This window comes from Coregonus lavaretus, assembly GCF_964263955.1.
Source record: "Coregonus lavaretus genome assembly, chromosome: 3".
Taxonomy (NCBI): Eukaryota; Metazoa; Chordata; class Actinopteri; order Salmoniformes; family Salmonidae; genus Coregonus; species Coregonus lavaretus.
In genome coordinates, this window is record NC_139990.1 from 46,244,784 (window position 1) to 46,263,277 (window position 18,494).

Genomic DNA, 18,494 nt, shown 5'->3' on the forward strand with positions numbered 1-18,494 from the left:
CATATCCGGATGGTTCATAACCTGTGTAGGCATACAGCCTATCATAACTCATTCACTTGTGGTTATGTCAATTTGCCAATTTAAATGATCACTGCACTCTCAAGTGAAGGATGCTTCTTTATGGTGCGAGTATCTGTCAATCAATTTTAGAAGACACTTTCCTAACTACCTTGTTTCCACCCCTGCGCGAGTTTGTAAATGAATGTTCCGTTCCAAGCTGGGCGCATCAGTACGTGTAATGGTTCCTGAGCAATAGCGCGTGCTTCCGCTGCTCCCTTTCAGTAGAAAAGTACTTGGAAAACGGGAAAGAAACTATTTTATTCGGAGAGAAACATCGAGTGGGGAATCTTGGTTTTCTCGTTTTGGAATAATTCGATTGGGAGAGTATAATCTGTGGGCGAGAGAGTGGGGTGTACAACTGTGAAGATAATTTTTATATTTTCTATGAGCGCTAGCTAATATATCTATTTTTCACCCTCGCCACGGTTTGTTCTTTCCAAAGGAATAATGACGAACACTTGGATGCTCTTGATTTTCGCGGTGGCGACCTGTTTTATGAGTAAAACGGTGAGTAAAGTTGTCAAGACATAAAGTAATATTAAAATGTTTTGTTATACCTCGCGCGGTAAGGAGCTGCTGAAATGTTTTCTAAACGGGCTTTAGTTTCGATGTGGGCTACTTTGCATGCTTGCCTCACTCGCGTTCTTCATAACCTCTGCGAGTTTTAGCTACTTTTACAAGTAAAAAAGTCAATGTAACTATTCCCTTATTTATAATTTATTCCCATTTTCTTTCCCTTGTGCGCTTCCCATATGACTGAAGTCTTATCATATTGTGGCCCCAATTATAAGGATACCTTTTACAGTTGCCAGAAAAGCACGTGTAGAATTAATATTTTTATGAAGCCAAATTCATCATCGAAGAGATTTTTTTTACACAGCTTGATTTCAGTGGTCAAATAGGATTTTCAAGAGGTGGTGTGGAACTATAGTCGTCTCTGTTCCTTGGTCAAAACAGATTAAATGGTTCCATTTAACCAGGCTCAAAACACAGGCATTTCAGTGTTGCCTTATAACAAGTGTCCAATAACAACCTATTGAAAGACACGTTGAGCAACTACTGAATTGTCCAGCAATGGAGATGATATGAGTTTGTTTGTATACTGCTCTATAGGGACATTTCCCCACCCGTCTTCCACTACTGTAGACAGGGCTCTATCGTTGGCACGGTGATGCCGTTGCCTAACTAACATGGCTATTGCTATGAAGCAGCAGTTTTGCACTTGGCTGCAAGGCACATCTGTGTTAATTAGCCCCAGCCTCCCAACCTGGATTGTTTTATAAACCAAAAAGAAATAAAGGCGAGGGCCCTCATCTCTGATTTAAAGTGGAATGGGGGTGCAGGGTTCTATAGTTGTAGTAGTTGTGAGGGTATCAACCTAGGGGCGTTCTACTAAATTGAAGGTGGGTGGATGAATGAAGTTATTTTGGGGGATGTGTGTGTTGTAACTGTGGTGAAGACTGCAAGCCCGACGCTCCCTTCTAACATTAGGTCAGACTCCACTCCTTTAGAGCTGTTGACTGCATTTGGTCCATTCAGCATTTCAGACACCACCATCACTCATCCCCTTCCATTTTTCTTCAGAAAACATAAACACCGTCGCTTTCCTCTTCATTCATTACATATTGGACTGGACTCTTCCCTGCATCAATATCCATCTTTTTGTTAACGCGGGAACAGTTACAGTAATATTTAGCTAAAACTAGAGCAATAGTTTAACTGAGATGTCGTAACCGTCATATCATCACCAACGGTTTGTCACTGAAAGTGCTTAATGTACTATACCACTGTCGCCATGACATCTGGCCTGATTGGTATTAAAGTCAACAGTGAATAAACGTCTGCTGTTAGGTGTAACTGAAGTGACATCACTTGTCATATCATCACCAACGATGTGTCACTGAAAGTGCGTCATACAGATGTACCACATAATAATAATAATAATATGCCATTTAGCAGACGCTTTTATCCAAAGCGACTTAGTCATGTGTGCTTACATTTTTACGTATGGGTGGTCCCGGGGATCGAACCCACTACCCTGGCGTTACAACATCAAATACTAAGGCATGGTTGGGAATAACTTCAACAGTATAGAAACATCTGGAGTTAGATGTACTTAACTGTCATTGATCAGAGCTCTAGAAATATGCATGGAAAACCTGAATGAGAAAAGTAATGAAATAGTAGCCTGACAAATAGGATTTATTGTGAGGATGGAAAATGGTCATGTACAGCAGCTTCAGTACTGACTGTTACTCTCATTCCTCCCCTGCCTCAGTTAGCTTAGCAAATGTAACGTTCTCAGTGAAAACCTGGGGGTGGTTACAGCAAGGCCCTAGGCGGCTGGGTTGTGTGGAGAAAACCTTGTGAGGTAGACACACCTTCTGCTCTGCATCTATGAAGCCCTGAAGTTGTGGAAACTGGATAATGAAACTGTGTAGGTTGTTTGACTCAGATCTGAAGGTCAATAATAAGATGTTAGTTTTTAACCTTTCTGTGGTCCTCTGTAGCTCAGCTGGTAGAGCACGGCGCTTGTAACGCCAAGGTAGTGGGTTCGATCCCCGGGACCACCCATACACAAAAAATGTATGCACCCACGACTGTAAGTCGCTTTGGATAAAAGCGTCTGCTAAATGGCTTATTATTATTGACAAATGTAGCCAATGCATGTAGATTTAGTAAATGCTTTGACTTCTCCCAGTTAATTTTTTTGTTTTGATTTGATTGTACATGGAATTATTTGATCATTGCTACTCTGATCATACATCCTAGAGTGAAAGTTAACCTTAACGTAACATGTTCTAGAAAAGCGTGGACAGTGGTCAAACACAAGATGTTCCATGACGTTGTGTACTATCGACAGCTTGCTGTGGTGTGTTGTTGTGTTGTTGTGGTGTTATGCCAGCCGACATTGTTTACACAGTTGAAAAGCATCAGAGAGAGTACCCCTCTGTCTACTCTTTGCTGATAGATGTGACTGGTGCTAAATGTCCCTTGCCTTGAGTTATTTCCATATGGCCATAACACTTTCCGAAAAACAAAAACACCCACTCCAGATGTTTTTGTACAGTATGTTTCTAGCAGATGTGCTCTTCTCAATAGACAGTGTTATTTTTAGAGACAACTGAAAGCCCTATTTGAGTCAGAGGTGAAGGTCTGAATGTAATGGATATGAAAGACAGAGTGATCTGGACTCTTAATCCACATGTGTTATGTCATTCTGACCCTCTTGGGTTGATTGATACACAGAAGGACAGACTGATAATATCGTTATCACAGCTTGTCAATACAAAACAGGAACTAATCAGTTTTATTTCCTTTGGAACTGCGGTCTCACACATGATCTAAGATGTTCCAGTGGTGTTATTTTCTGTATGTGACTTCATTTGGGAATATTTTAAATAAACAAGTTAATTGTTTCCTGTCAGGAGGGAGGCCCTCACCAGTGTTAGTCATGCATGCAATACACAGGGTACAGCATGTTCTGTAGAGCTGTGATCAGTGCTGAATGGATAGGACTGGTCTGTCTGTCTGGGATTCATGTAGCTTCTGGGTTCTGTCCTCTCTGACAGTATGTTTACTCACTTCTACCCTGCCTGTCTGACAGTCTGTTTACTCACCTCTACCCTGCCTGTCTGACAGTCTGTTTACTCACCTCTACCCTGCCTGTCTGACAGTCTGTTTACTCACCTCTACCCTGCCTGTCTGACAGTCTGGTTACTCACCTCTACCCTGCCTGTCTGACAGTCTGGTTACTCACCTCTACCCTGCCTGTCTGACAGTCTGTTTACTCACCTCTACCCTGCCTGTCTGACAGTCTGGTTACTCACCTCTACCCTGCCTGTCTGACAGTCTGGTTACTCACCTCTACCCTGCCTGTCTTACAAACAGTAGAGCTATAAAGATACACAGCTCTGAGCTCAAAATACTACAAACCCATGGTCTGGGGAGGGCTGCAACCCAACACGTATAAATCAAAGAATTCAACAGTAAATGTGGGATCCTTTTATAGATCCAGAGGGAGCCTGATTTGGCCCACAGCCATCAGAAATGAAGGGGAAACAAGTCAAGATTTATTTTAGTCATTTAGCAGACTCTTTTATCCAGAGTGACTTACAGGAACAATTAGGGTTAAGTGCCTTATTGTTTCTAAAGCTTGTACCTGTGTACAAAACATTAGGAGCACCTGCCCCCCCTCCTTCCCCTCAGAACAGTCTCAATTCGTCAAGGTGTCGAAAGCGTTCCACAGGGATGCTGGCCCATGTTGACTCCAATGCCTCCAACACTTGTGTCAAGTTGGCTGGATGTCCTTTGGGTGGTGGACCATTGTTGATGATACACACGGGAAACTGTTGAGTGTTAAAAACCCAGCAGCGTTACAGTTCTTGACACGATCAAACCAGTACGCCTGGCACCTACTACCATACCCCGTTCAAAGGCACTTCAATATTTTGTCTTGCCCATTCACCCTCTGAATGGTACACATACACAATCCATGTCTCAATTGTCTCAAGGCTTAAAAATCCTCCTTTAACCTGTCTCCTCCCCTTCATCTACACTGATTTTGAAGTGGATTTAACAGGCGACATCAATAAGGGATCATAGCTTTAAACCTCGATTCACCTGGTCAGACTGTCATGGAAAGAGGTGTTCATAATGTTTTGGACACTCAGTATATGTCTGCTGTTTTTTAGTAAACTCGGTTAATAAAATAGTCTGTCCACATGAGATCATTTTTATAGTGAAAACTCCAACTCTATTTCAGGTGCTCAGTTGTCTGCTCTCATTTGGTGTTGATGAGTTGTTCATGATCTAGTTCCTAATTGTTTTAACCCAGTTGTGTGTTGGGGCCAGGTGTGGAGTATGGGCCAGCTGTCTGTCTCATGCTTCAGGACAAATTCTTCTAGCTCTTGAGTGATTGTAGTTGTAGATCTTCTTGGCATCATCAAGGCCCGAATAACCTTTTTGAATAAAATAAGCATTAGTGTTGAACAGGAATATGAAGGCTATCAAATATATACTGTAACAACTGTGTAGTTTATACTTTGGACATAGGCCTCCATCCTCCTACTGGGATGCCAGAGCATTTTTATGTGAGGCATATCATTACAACTGCTATTCACATTGGTATAATTTTCACATCGTAATATTACAAGTCATATGTATTTACAGAATCTTACCTGGATATGGTCGCATCATGTTGACCTTCAGAGGGAATGCCTTGTCTCCCAGAAAGACATATGGGCTCGGTGTTTGGGTCACCGCCATGGACTCTGGCCTTGCTGTCGGCAGATGGCCTGCAATGAGTTGGGAGCTGAACTTGCTTCGCGAGAAGATTCCCACATCTTCCTCCCTCCCAAATGCACCCACGTTGACCATGTTGAAGCGGTACTTTGAATCGCGGACTGCCAGCAGGACCATTGAGAAATATCCCTTGTAGTTGTAGTACTCGCTACCAGAGTTTGCTGGAGCTCGGATCCGAATATGTTTCCCGTCGACTGCTCCTACACAAAACTGATAATTCCAACGATCCCAAAACTCAGGCGATTTCGGCCCATTTTGCTACAGAGAGATAAGCAACCGACTGTCTTCGGGACATGCCAGATAGCCTGGCACAAACTGTCGAATTTCCTAGCTTATAACTCGCAGCGATGCTTTTGCTGTGTGCCGCCACTCGCCAAAAACATCCGAAAGTATTGAAAATGTCTTCCCTCGTCAATGCTTTGACTAGGTCAGACGAGACGTATTCTCAATTGTCCCCCACTTGCAATGTTCAGTGGACCAACATGCAATTTTCTCAGTGAGAAATAAAAACAGATTAGTAGTAAGACCAGGTTAAGCTCTTCCAATTTGGAGGCAGACATGTTTGCTTCTGCAGCTAGTTAAATCCTGAAAGTAAGTTTGTATCTGGAGTGCTAAGGTGTGTGTGTGTGTGTGTGTGTGTATATATATATATATATATATATATATATATATATATATATATATATATATATATATATATATATATATATATATATATATATATATATATATATATATATTTTTTTATCCTTAAAGTAGAGTTGCAAGCATAGAACACCAGACATGTAGCTAGCTAGTATTTGTAACCAGGCATATACACCAGATCCGGAAGTACTCTGGCTCCCCAAGCCCGCTAGTGGATCTACACTACACAAGGCGGACTTCCTCTCTGGGTAGAACGCAACAACGTGTCCGCTGCCCCCCAAATAACGACTCCACCTACGAACATGCACGTGCGTAGATCTACACACGTGAACAGTGTAGAGGCCGTAAAGCTGTGTGTGTGTGTGGTGGCATCACGTCAACCAATACAGCAAACTGAGACAGATCCGTAGCTTCTCTCTCTGACCAAGCCTGGGGTATAGTTTAAGAACTTGTGAAAAGCTATAATTATGACATGATGTCCCAGATGTGCTCAATTGGATTCAGGTCTGGGGAACGGGCGGGCCAGTCCATAGCATCAATGCCTTCCTCTTGCAGGAACTGCTGACACACTCCAGCCACATGAGGTCTAGCATTGTCTTGCATTAGGAGGAACCCAGGGCCAACCGCACCAGCATATGGTCTCACAAGGGGTCTGAAGATCTCATCTCGGTACCTAATGGCAGTCAGGCTACCTCTGGCGAGCACATGGAGGGCTGTGCGGCCCCCCCAAATAAATGCCACACCATGACTGACCCACCGCCAAACCGGTCATGCTGGAGGATGTTGCAGGCAGCAGAACGTTCTCCACGGCGTCTCCAGACTCTGTCACGTGCTCAGTGTGAACCTGCTTTCATCTGTGAAGAGCACAGGGCGCCATTGGCGAATTTGCCAATCTTGGTGTTCTCTGGCAAATGCCAAACGTCCTGCACGGTGTTGGGCTGTAAGCACAACCCCCACCTGTGGACGTCGGGCCCTCATACCACCCTCATGGAGTCTGTTTCTGATCGTTTGAGCAGACACATGCACATTTGTGGCCTGCTGGAGGTCATTTTGCAGGGCTCTGGCAGTGCTCCTCCTGCTCCTCCTTGCACAAAGGCGGAGGTAGCGGTCCTGCTGCTGGGTTGTTGCCCTCCTACGGCCTCCTCCACGTCTCCTGATGTACTGGCCTGTCTCCTGGTAGCGCCTCCATGCTCTGGACACTACGCTGACAGACACAGCAAACCTTCTTGCCACAGCTCGCATTGATGTGCCATCCTGGATGAGCTGCACTACCTGAGCCACTTGTGTGGGTTGTAGACTCCGTCTCATGCTACCACTAGAGTGAAAGCACCGCCAGCATTCAAAAGTGACCAAAACATCAGCCAGGAAGCATAGGAACTGAGAAGTGGTCTGTGGTCACCACCTGCAAAACCAGTCCTTTATTGGGGGTGTCTTGCTAATTGCCTATAATTTCCACCTGTTGTCTATTCCATTTGCACAACAGCACGTGACATTTATTGTCAATCAGTGTTGCTTCCTAAGTGGACAGTTTGATTTCACAGAAGTGTGATTGACTGAGTTACATTGTGTTGTTTAAGTGTTCCCTTAATTTTTTTGAGCAGTGTATTATCTGCTTTACAGTAGCTATATTTTGCACAACTGAACTTTGCTTTTCCTTGGCCACTCCTGAAACTATCCCGCACAAGTCCCCTGTTTTTATGTCTTGGCTCAGGTAATCGCTAGACTATGACAAGTGTCAAACCGTGATTACCAGGATGGAAAACGGAGGCAGAAAATAATGGGTTTTGTTATAAATGATTGTTAGATTTTCTGTTCCCAACTCTTTCATGAACTCTGTCCTCTGAAAACTTCCTAGAATAATAAGATATAAAATTACACCTTTAAAAAAAATCTATTGCCAAGTGTTGAATTAGATATGAAAGTATTATAAAAAAAATTAATTAATTGTTTTATATGTGCAGGACATAGTGGTAATTCCGGAGAGCTACTGCCTAAATCCCGCAATGCAGCTTTGATTGAATATAGTCCTTAACATTAAGGTCAGAGTTGAAGGAGTGGGATCAGCCAGCCCTCACACAGGGTCCCACACCACAGTAAGCTACTTCATACTCACATACTACGGTAGTATTCAATTATGTCCAAGGACCAAAGTTAATGTATTTTGTATTTATTTAATCTGTCTTTGCCTGTCCAGAGGCAAAGACAGCAGTGACAGGCCTTGGTGTATAAGAAGCTCTGACGAGTAGTGGCAAGGTCTCTTTTTTGAAAGACGACACTTGACAAAGTCAAATTTTGTGAACACTGAAACTAGCACGTAATCTCACCATAATTGGGTTTTGTCACTCTCTATAATTTTATAACCACGTACGCTACACCTAGTTCCTCCATTCAGGCTTGTACAGTCCATTTAAAAAAAATCCCCAGAATTTCTCTGACGCCAGTAGTCCGCTCCCCGCCCCCTCCAAGAAGACGTACAGTATTACTGGAAAACCCAGGCCAGTATAATATCCTCTCCTCTCCCCAGCCCCATTGCCTTAGTACAACACCTGTGTTTATGCAATCATATTAAGAATACCAGACATGCCTCTGGTCTGAATGGGCTGTATTCATCCAGTCTCTGCAGCAGCTCTGGTGGAGCCCTGGCACCGTCTAGTAGTTAGTTAATGCTCTTCCTGTGTACTCCTGAGGGGCTGCGAATGTCAGCAGCTGGTTGGACAGCTACTACATCATCAAGGGCTGCGTCCCAAATGGCACCCTATTCTCTATGTAGTGCACTACTTCTGACCAGGGCCCATCCAAAGTAGTGCGCTAAATGGAGAATGGAGCCATTTGGGACGTAGCCTAGAGCTGCTGTGCCCTGCAAGGAGTTGAGCTGAGCCCTTGGCAGATGTGGGTTAATATTGTAACCCACACCTGTAACATCTGTGCTGCTTCCCAGCACTGCGGAAGGAAGCTGGTTACTAGAGAGCTCCTGTATGTACCGTAGGTCCACATGCTGGGTTATTGTCTTGGTAGTCCTGTTTGGTTGCATTCATGGTGTTGGTGTTATTGGGTGATACTGGCAGAGATGGTATATCTTTGTTGTGGAAGGTAATGAACATGTTCCTCAAGCTGCTTGAAACTGCTTCTCAAATAAAATGTACCTCCAAACAACTAATATAACTCCTGGGTTGTGTTCCTGTGATGTAACATCTTCATGAACCTCTGTCAACTTGTTAAAAATGTGTTTGTTGTCCTGTTTGACAGTCTCAGATGTATGATTTAACTGGATAATTGAACCCCCCCCCCCCCCCCATCACTATTAGCTTTGATCGCTAATAGTGATAGAAAATCAAAGGTTATAATAACCCACTGATTTGACAGTTGCAGGAAGTTCCTTTTCAAGATTTCTGATGTTTGATTTGTGTTGTGGGGAGAAATGTCTGCAACCTTCTGGACTGGAGACTGTTTTCCAGGTTAAGAGTATAGTACTGACGCTATCTGGGCAGTGTTGCCGGTAGCGCTGGATGTAATTTAATGTGTGAATGTAAGCAGCACGGAATGTCCTGTTTTCCTCTAGCTGTCTGACTGGGGTATGCTGAGAAACAACACAGCCTTCAGGGCATGGAGGAGGACTTTCAAAGGAAATCCTATGTCCATATTGAGATTACATTCCTATCAGGTAGTCATCCTAGATCTGCCTGGAATGTGTAAAAAATAAATAAGAAACCTCCATAAGTCCAGTGTTATTAGCCATATCTTGGCAGGTTCTCTCTTCCCATCATTACAGCTGACAACTATACCTGTGGAGGAGGGTGATGTGATTAGCTGACACGTCCCCAGTATTTGTTGCTGTGATAGCCACTAACGACAATACCTTAATGATTCTAACCTTTAGATTCTAACCTTTACTAAAGGTCTCACATACAGAGAAGGGACATGTTTTGTTGATGTGAAATGTTTTCCATCAAGATGTCTTTTGTGCCAGAATTAACAGGCTATCTCATTATTTGAACACTTATTTTAGCACACACAATGTTCCGTGAGCAAGAGGCCAGTGACCGTGTAGTGTGGCTGGGCTGGCTGGAAGGAGCTAGCTAGTGAGCAGAGGGAGTATTTCCTTTTCAGTTGTAGACTTGGCACAGCCTGAAAGCTCAGTCCTGAGCTCCTCGGCTCCCTGCACAATACTTCACTTGTGCTGCTACTTAGAACCAGGAATGTGAGGCTCACCTTCATATGTCTGACAGCCGTTTGTTTTGGAATGATAGATATTATTCACCACCACATCATACTGCTGCAAACACCGTTCTCTCATCGCCTCTTCTATCTCTCCCTCTCTCTGAAGAGTTAAGAGGCAGACCCATATGATGCTGTGTTGAAACCCCCATAAACCACTGCTTTAGATAGCAGTTAGGCCTATTCATAAGAAGGTTGTAGGGCTTGTGAAAGTAATTGATCCTCACCTCTAGAACAGTGTATTTTGTCAAGGCATATATGCTACATGTGGTCTAGGTGCAAAAATGTTGTTCAGAGACTAATCCTAGAGAAATAGCATCCTTTGGTGTGTGTGTGTGTGTGTGTGTGTGTGTACACATAGTCCTACTGTATGTACATATTGCCTATCTGAACAAATAGGCCTCTGGAAAACAGACCCTGACACAATCTTACCCTATTCTTAGATACATCCTAACCTAACACTACTATCTAATAAGAATCTGGAACACAGGAAGCAAGGGGCTTTCAGTAGCCAGTCTTACTCTGTACCGTACCAGGACCTGGGTCCTGGACTAATCTTAACCAACAAAGGCCATTGGAGGAAATGGTCAGGGCTGCTTAATGTTTCAGAGTCTCTATTGACGTTGTACTTCATGACGCACTGGCTAGGAATTCAGACTATTAGTAGACTACTACTGTATGGTCACCGGCTGACCCTGAGAGTCTCCATCGTTCTCACAATGTTATCTCTATAGGTTATCTCTATTGGATGTTTTGGGTCAACTTGACTTAATTAGTCATAACACTTAGCTGATTAGCCTCTGAAGCAGTCAAGCAGACCTGGGTCAAATACTTTTAAATACCGGGAAGTGTTTTCAGGGCCGGCAAATGGAAGTAGTGTACAGTAGGTATCAAGTCATTCATGACTCCAGTCATACTCTTCATACCATAGTGTACAGTAGGTATCCGTCATACTCTTCATAGTGTACATGTGGTCTTCTAGGATTAGTCACCACTGAGCGTTGACACGTCACAATGTAACATACAGCGTCGGGTCTTTTTTTTCTCATATTTTCTTGAATACTATTGAACCATTACATGGTAATCAACGCTTGAATAGAAACGTAGCTTACACCCCAGATTTTGGTGCCAACAGTCACTACAGTCCCATTTTTAGTTTTCATTGCAGCCTCGATTGAATGCCACGGTTATGCAAACTGTGTACGGAACACCGTTAGGTAGCACAATGTGATCTTCTAGCATTAGTTGACATGGGAGCCCTTATACATCGTTTTACTGGATTACTTTCAGAGGCTGACTTTGATCATGACTTCCTCTGCCTTATGTTCTGCCTGCTGCGTTCTCTATAGTATGTTGCATAGCAATCAAAAGATGATCCACTGTGTGTGAGTTTTGAAAGACCACTGGAGCACAACACAATGGCACACCAAAGATGTGTTTTTGTACAGACAACAATTACATCCTAAAGGAAATGTTAGTCAGAGGTTGAGTTTTTGTGGCTTTGAACTGTTTCCCTCAGTGATCCCAGTCGGAGGCCAAAAGGAAAGGTCTATATCTAGCTGGGTATACCCTATTTTCAGCCAGCGCCATTGTGCTCTTTGAAGCCTCTTTCTCCTTCAGTGAGTCTGAAATGACATGTCCTCTTATTGTGTACTAGGCTCTGCTTCCTTTGAAGCACGAGTCCTTCCTCTTTATTACATCATCCTTGTCTGGCACTCTTCTTTTTCTCTCCTTCACCAACAAAGACTTGAAAATTGAACCAGACTCCTTAGCGTCAACATTTATCAGCTGAGCAAAAAGGCAGACAAGACGCGCGCGCGCACACACACACTGAGGGTGCAGCCTTAGTACCTTTGTCAGACATATTGCTTTTGTGGGGATTTTGGGAAGCACAATTGTGTGGAAACATCACACGTCTTGGTGAGCATCAGTGGCTGTGACTGGTGGTTTCCATGAGCCCTGCCAGGCTATTTGAAGAGGTAGCACCAGGCTACTGTGGTGGGGCAGAGATTTAAAGGAATGCAGGGGGTTGGGAGGGATGACTAGAAGCACCCAGGGTTCAGAGAGTCAGACAAGACACTGCTCCATCTGCTCTGAGAGCAGCCTCCTGCCCTGAAAAGTAGTTTCTGTTAATTAATTCATTCATTCATTCATTCATTCATCCATCCATTCTCACTCTCGCACAACAACAACAAGTTGCCTTGGGATTGGATAAGCCAGTCAGACAATGACACCTTCCTGTTTAGCCTGCTCCCCACATGCAGAGGGATTACAGGAAGGCTGATACATTGCCTTTGGGTTCTACTTCAGAAAATGGGAAGATTTGATCCAGGCCTTCATAGCTTCTAAGTGGTATTTCAGGTAATGGGGAGGCTCATTGTGAGACGCCTGCTTCTGTTCAGTTTGTTTCCCAGGGAACTGTGATAAGGAAAAGTTGTATTTCTTCAAAAATATGTCTTTATTTTGTTCTTCCAAAACATTTAAGATCTCTTGATTTTCTTAGAATGGTTCTTTCTATTTCTTTGCTCTTGCACTTCTAATGCCTGTATAAAATAAACCATGGATATCCTCCACGGTGAAAAGTGTTTGATTCATGCCCTTAAGATTATACAATCTACACTGGGAATAGTTTGTGTCATGGGGTCAGTTAGAGTATTATTATTATGGATCCTGGATGCTGATCAAGCTGTGGTATATCAGACAATATATCATGGGTATGACGCAAACACTCTTGTTTACTGTTCTATTTATGTTTAACTACTTTATAATAGCAATAAGGCATCTTGGGGGTTTGTGGTATATGGCCAATATGCTAAGGGCTGTATCCAGGCTGTACTCCGCATTGCGTCGTGCATAGCTGTGGTCTATTGGACATATACCACACCCCCTTCGGGCCTTATTGTCTAAATAGCATGTGGGTACCAGTAGAATTCAATTTCTATGGTGGAGACACTTTCATTAATCTCTTGCTCTCTATTGACAGATATTCATCTCGGCGCAGTCGGATTACCTGTACCTGGATGACCAGTCAGGAGACTCTGTAGATGACGACGGTTACAACTCTGGATCAGGTTCCGGTGATATAAGTAAGCAATGGTTACATTCTTATAAAATATTTCACTGTTACTTCCTAATGTAATTAACATAGCAACCTGATAATGCCATTTAAGAGTTCTAGCTGTATGTAAAGCTATAATTGTACTGGCTCTACGAAGGTCATAGACGGTGCACAGAAACCTTTGACTTTGGTTAGACTACTAGGGCACACTGGTACCGCAGGATCACAATGGACCTACGGAGGCGGTGAAAGCACAGATGTTTCACATGCGGCCAAGTGCAGTCGACCAAGACTGTGTTAATTACCCAGCATATGTCATATAGAGACGCCTTCTATAATGAATGAGTCATTATTTCATATACCCTAACCTGAACAGTGATACTGTACCATAGACTGTATAATGTACTGTACAATAACACTCAAACAGATCTGGCTTCCACTCTATTTCTGAGTCTGTATGGCAGGGGTTGTGTGATTATTGGTCAACTCTTTATGAATGAAAAGTGCCTCTATCATTAGTATTGAATCCATTAGCACTGGCATTGTTGTTAGTTTATCATGTTACCCCTGCCTGCAAACCAAACTTCCTTCTGGAGTCGATACATTTTGATTATTTTCCTCCTCAGCTATCGGTGAAGTCACTGAGCCAGTGGTCAAAGTGAAAACGGTGTTCGCTGCTCCTGAAGCAGAGCCAACCCAAGACTCTCTACCAGACCCTTCAACCACCGTGGAGATGTTTGCATTCACTGACCAGAGCACAGAAATAGCTGAGACAGAGACAGAGGTATGCCTCTCTTTATAGCTGACTTTAGTGTGGGCTTTTGAGCCGGTAGTGTGGTTGTTTCATTTTACCTCATCCTTGCCTCGCACCCCCGACATGGCAAGGACTTAATAGTATCCCTGTGATTTCATAGTTGTTGTGAAAATTCTAAATCTGTCTCTCTCTCTCCCTCTGTCTGTGTGTGTCAGACCCAGGTCCCTGAACAGTCTCTGGACGTGACAGAGGAGACTGTTATCAGCAGTGAAGCTCCTCCCAGCACCACCAGTGCTTCCAGGTTGCTGTATGAGGCAGACACACCTTACGATGTGCAATCCGAAAACCTTTTCCAGAGGACGGAGGTGCTAGCAGGTATGTTCTATTTTTTTTATCCTTTATTTATTCAGGAGATCGTGTTGATATTAGCATATCTCTTTTTCAAATGAGACCTGAGCATAATGAAAGCAATAAAATATAATGAGACAACATGTATAAGTTAAACATCACATAAAAAAGCGATCCACAATATGATAATGATTAATCAAAACAGTAATCTGAAATCTATCAGTTCCAATTGAAGAGGTCATTTTTCAATACAGCCTACTATCAGAGATTAGATCTGAAACATGGCCTCTGTTTGAAATATGGGTAACTCTAGACTTTGCTTTCAGAATCAATAAAAACAGACTCATAGCCATGGAGTTTGATAGCAGAGGGAAGGAGACTGAGTCAATCAACCAACAACACTTCGGGATTGTTTTACAATGAAAAGCACGTTATGAATGAAATGTATAATTGTGACTCCTCCTGAGTCAGCTCCGTCTCATATTTGATTAGTCCATTGATCTTAGCTGCAGTATACTGCATCAAGCTATCAGGGTGCCGTTTCCCATTAATTTCTCAACGTGAGTTGTTGCCAAACGTTTGCTACAAAAGGCACAAAGCAATCATAGTTCCCTCCTTAATTATTCATAAAAGTTAACAGAAGGCAATGGGGTTACATTTACTTTACATTTTCGTCATTTCGCAGACACTCTTATCCTGCGTGACTTACAATTAGTGCATTCATCTTAATATAGCTAGGTGAGAGAACACATCACAAACGTATCTTTTAATGGGGTTGGGGTAATTACCTTGCCCCACACACAATCTGTTAAAGGTATATCATATCTGACGTTTAGACTGTTAACACTTTACTTTCTAGCAAGGTTCCACTGTTGTGTTGTCAACGCCAATCACTTGTATTGCTAATGTATTGAATTATTGTGATTGATAAGCATCTTCTGACGTGGTTCTTCTCCCCCCCCCCCCCCTCCACGGGTCCAGCGGTGATAGCCGGCGGGGTTATAGGTTTGCTGTTCGCCGTCTTCCTCATCCTCCTCCTGGTCTACAGAATGAGGAAGAAGGACGAGGGAAGCTACGTCCTTGGAGAATGCAAGGCCCCTAGCTCAGCCTATCAGAAAGCCCCCACCAAGGAGTTCTATGCCTGAAGCACAACCACCCCGTCACTATGAAGAGAAACCTCTGGCGCAACAGAAAGACAAAAGGCTGTGTCCCAAATGGCACTCTATTCCCTCTATAGTGTACTTACTACTTTTGACCAGGATCTGTGAACCATATAGGGAATAGGGTGCCATTTGGGACACATGGAAAACATTTACATTTTAGTCATTTAGCAGATGGTCTTATCCAGAGCGACTTAAAGTTAGTGAGTGCATACATTTTCATACTGGCCCCCCGTGGGAAACGAACCCACAACCTTGGCGTTGCAAGCGCCATGCTCTACCAACTGAGCTACAGGGGACTATACGTACAGCAGGGTCCTCCTCGCATGCTGTTGGTTGAAATGGTATTGAATGAGGAAGTGTTTCAAGGAGCTTTTTCATTAAGCAAATATATATACTTTTTTTTTCCTAAATGAGGCCAAACAGGGCTATTGTAAACATTTCATGTTTTGGATCATTAGAACTGTTGGAGAATGTATTTGTCATGTGAGAAGGTGAAATATATTCATATGATTGTCATGGACTACTTTCTACCTGTAGCGGTACATATTTGTAAGGAAGGAAAAACAACTTTTTTTAAAGGTTGCTGAAATAAAAATACAGAGACAACAGAATATAATTCTCCTATCTATTCTATTTTTGATTTTTTTCATAGCATGTCAAGTGTTTTTTCATTAACTTATGTTTTTCATGTTGAGGTTATGTAATGTTTCTAGTCTCATAAAGCAATCTGGTTTAATTTAAAAAATGTTATTTTTCTTGTCATTGTGTGAAGTGAATTACAGGATTCCATAACTACCCAATGTCATCTGGCCAAAGCAAAGCACATTCCTTTCTAGTAAAAAATTACTGATATAAAGCATTGTTTCCCAACTCCAGTCCTCAAGTACGCCCAACAGTACACACTTTTGTTGTCGCCCCTGACAAACTTGCCTGATTCAACTTATTGAGGGCCTGATGATTAGTTGACAAGTTCAATCTGGTGAGTTTGTCCGGGGCTACAACAAAAATGTGTACTGTTGGAGGTACTTGAGGAGTTGGGAAACACTGATTTGAAATGGTACTCTTTGGGGCAGGGGTGTCAAACTCAATCATGGAGGGCCTAGTGTCTGGGTTTTGTTTTTTTCCTTTCAATTAAGACCTAGACAACCAGGTGAGGGGAGTTCTTTACTAATTAGTGACCTTAATTCATCAAGTACAAGGGAGGAGCGAAAACCTGCAGACACTCGGCCCTCCGTGGAATGAGTTTGACACGTGGATTATATCACAGGAGGTTGGTCGCACCTTAATTGTGGTAATGACTGGAGTTGAATCAGTGGAGCGGTATCAAACGCATGGTTTCCAGGTGTTTGATGCCATTCCATTTGCGCCGTTCCGGCCATTATTATGAGCCGTTCTCCCCTCAGCGGCCTCCACTGCTATATGTACTGTGTTCCAGTTTTTGTTACCCAAAATATAGAGGAACCTTTTCAGTAGATTTCACTACTAGGTCCCTGAATTTTCTCCTCAGATCACAATGGTATTTTAGACTTGGGTGTTTATAAACAAACCTGCAACTATTCTGACCAATTTATGATATAAAAGCTGATTTTCGTTTATATAATCTGCAGCTTTTAAATTATGACTTGCTAGATATGGGGAACTAATGCAAATGAACAGTCACATCTGCGCTCAACTCTTTTCAGTTGACTTTGTAATGACTTTAGTACAGTGATTTACTATAGCCACAGATGGGACACCGGACGCATCTGATATATCCGTTTAAACTTTGACTGAAAATCTATCAGAGATTTGAAAGGCCAGGGCGCTTTCCCAAATGGCACCGTAGTCCCTATATAGTGCACTACTTTTGACAAGAGCCGTATGAGCCCTGATCAAAAGCAGTGCACTAAATAGGGAATAGGGTGTCATTTGGGACGTAGTCCCAGTGAACAGGACATGGTGTACCTTATTACTTCTCTGTTCCCTCTCTAAGGAATTATGAATGTCTACTATAGAACAGAATGGTCCTCTTCCCTAAAAAAAGAACCTCTGATGACTGGGTTGGTGTATTTTTCTCATGGTATGTAATGAATGAATAAAGGTACTAACTGTAAGACTTTCCTTGGACTCGGAACAGTATTTTTGCCATTATGACATGTAACACAATGTCTCATTTACTTTGTTACCTTTAGTCCTGACTATTTTAAAGGTAGACTCAGCGATATGATGCAGATGCATAAAGTAAAACCGCATAGTGTGTGAATTTCCGCAACAACTAAGAGCGTGGGCGCGCGAGGCTAAACTTCCCAGCTGTTTTTGGTGCCCTGGCTACCACATTGTAAGAGCGTGCGGTGACGCGAACCAATGCACATGCGCAAATACTGTGTGCGTGACTGAGAGCAAAGTCTTGCATCTTGCTCATTGAAATATCTGCGGTGCTGCTCGTACAACAATTTCGCTGACTCTACCTTTAAGGCAATGGTGTATCTGTAATGTTAATGTACTATAATTTATACGTATTAATTTATATATATAGAACATATTAGAAGTAATATGTTAGTTCAAGTATCTTAATGTATATTCACAAATGTTTTAAGCCTTTTGAAGTGCCTACCATTCTGAAAGTCTTTTTTTACTGTTAGGGACAAAGGATATATTTTCAGTGGCATGTTGAAGTAGTAGTCACGATCATAAGCGCAGACTGATGGCAACTTAGTGTTACAAAAGCAGTGTTGTATGTTATCATGGGAGACACTACTGAATAAAAAATGTGGCTTAATATTAAATAGTGATCACATGTGGTTTCTTCTCTCTGGGTTGATTGTATTTCTGATAAGACTCCAACATATTCTTTGGAATGTTGACACATGCACTGTTTGTTACAAAGTAAATGTAAGAATATAACTTGCAGCACAAATACCATATCTATGGTATCTCAGATTTCAATGTGCAAGCTGAAATAAAATGT

The 18,494-nt window shown here is 42.6% G+C and overlaps 1 protein-coding gene across 1 annotated transcript; it reads left to right on the forward strand.

Moving 5' to 3' along the window:
- The first annotated feature begins 184 nt into the window (after nt 1-184).
- LOC311119447 (syndecan-2-like) lies at nt 185-17,647 on the forward strand. Its single transcript, XM_084157745.1, has 5 exons — nt 185-567; nt 13,208-13,310; nt 13,909-14,066; nt 14,252-14,411; nt 15,366-17,647. Exons 1-5 carry the CDS (start codon nt 508-510, stop codon nt 15,527-15,529), a joined length of 645 nt encoding a protein of 214 aa, XP_084013871.1. The 5' UTR covers nt 185-507; the 3' UTR covers nt 15,530-17,647.
- The last annotated feature ends 847 nt before the right edge of the window (nt 17,648-18,494 follow it).

Bases quoted from the DNA above. Each gene is read 5' to 3' on its own strand.
- LOC311119447 (XM_084157745.1), top strand. From the start codon at position 508: ATGACGAACACTTGGATGCTCTTGATTTTCGCGGTGGCGACCTGTTTT. The intron at 568-13,207 runs GTGAGTAAAGTT...CTCTATTGACAG, and splicing joins CCTGTTTTATGAGTAAAACG to ATATTCATCTCGGCGCAGTC. The intron at 14,412-15,365 runs GTATGTTCTATT...CCACGGGTCCAG, and splicing joins GAGGACGGAGGTGCTAGCAG to CGGTGATAGCCGGCGGGGTT.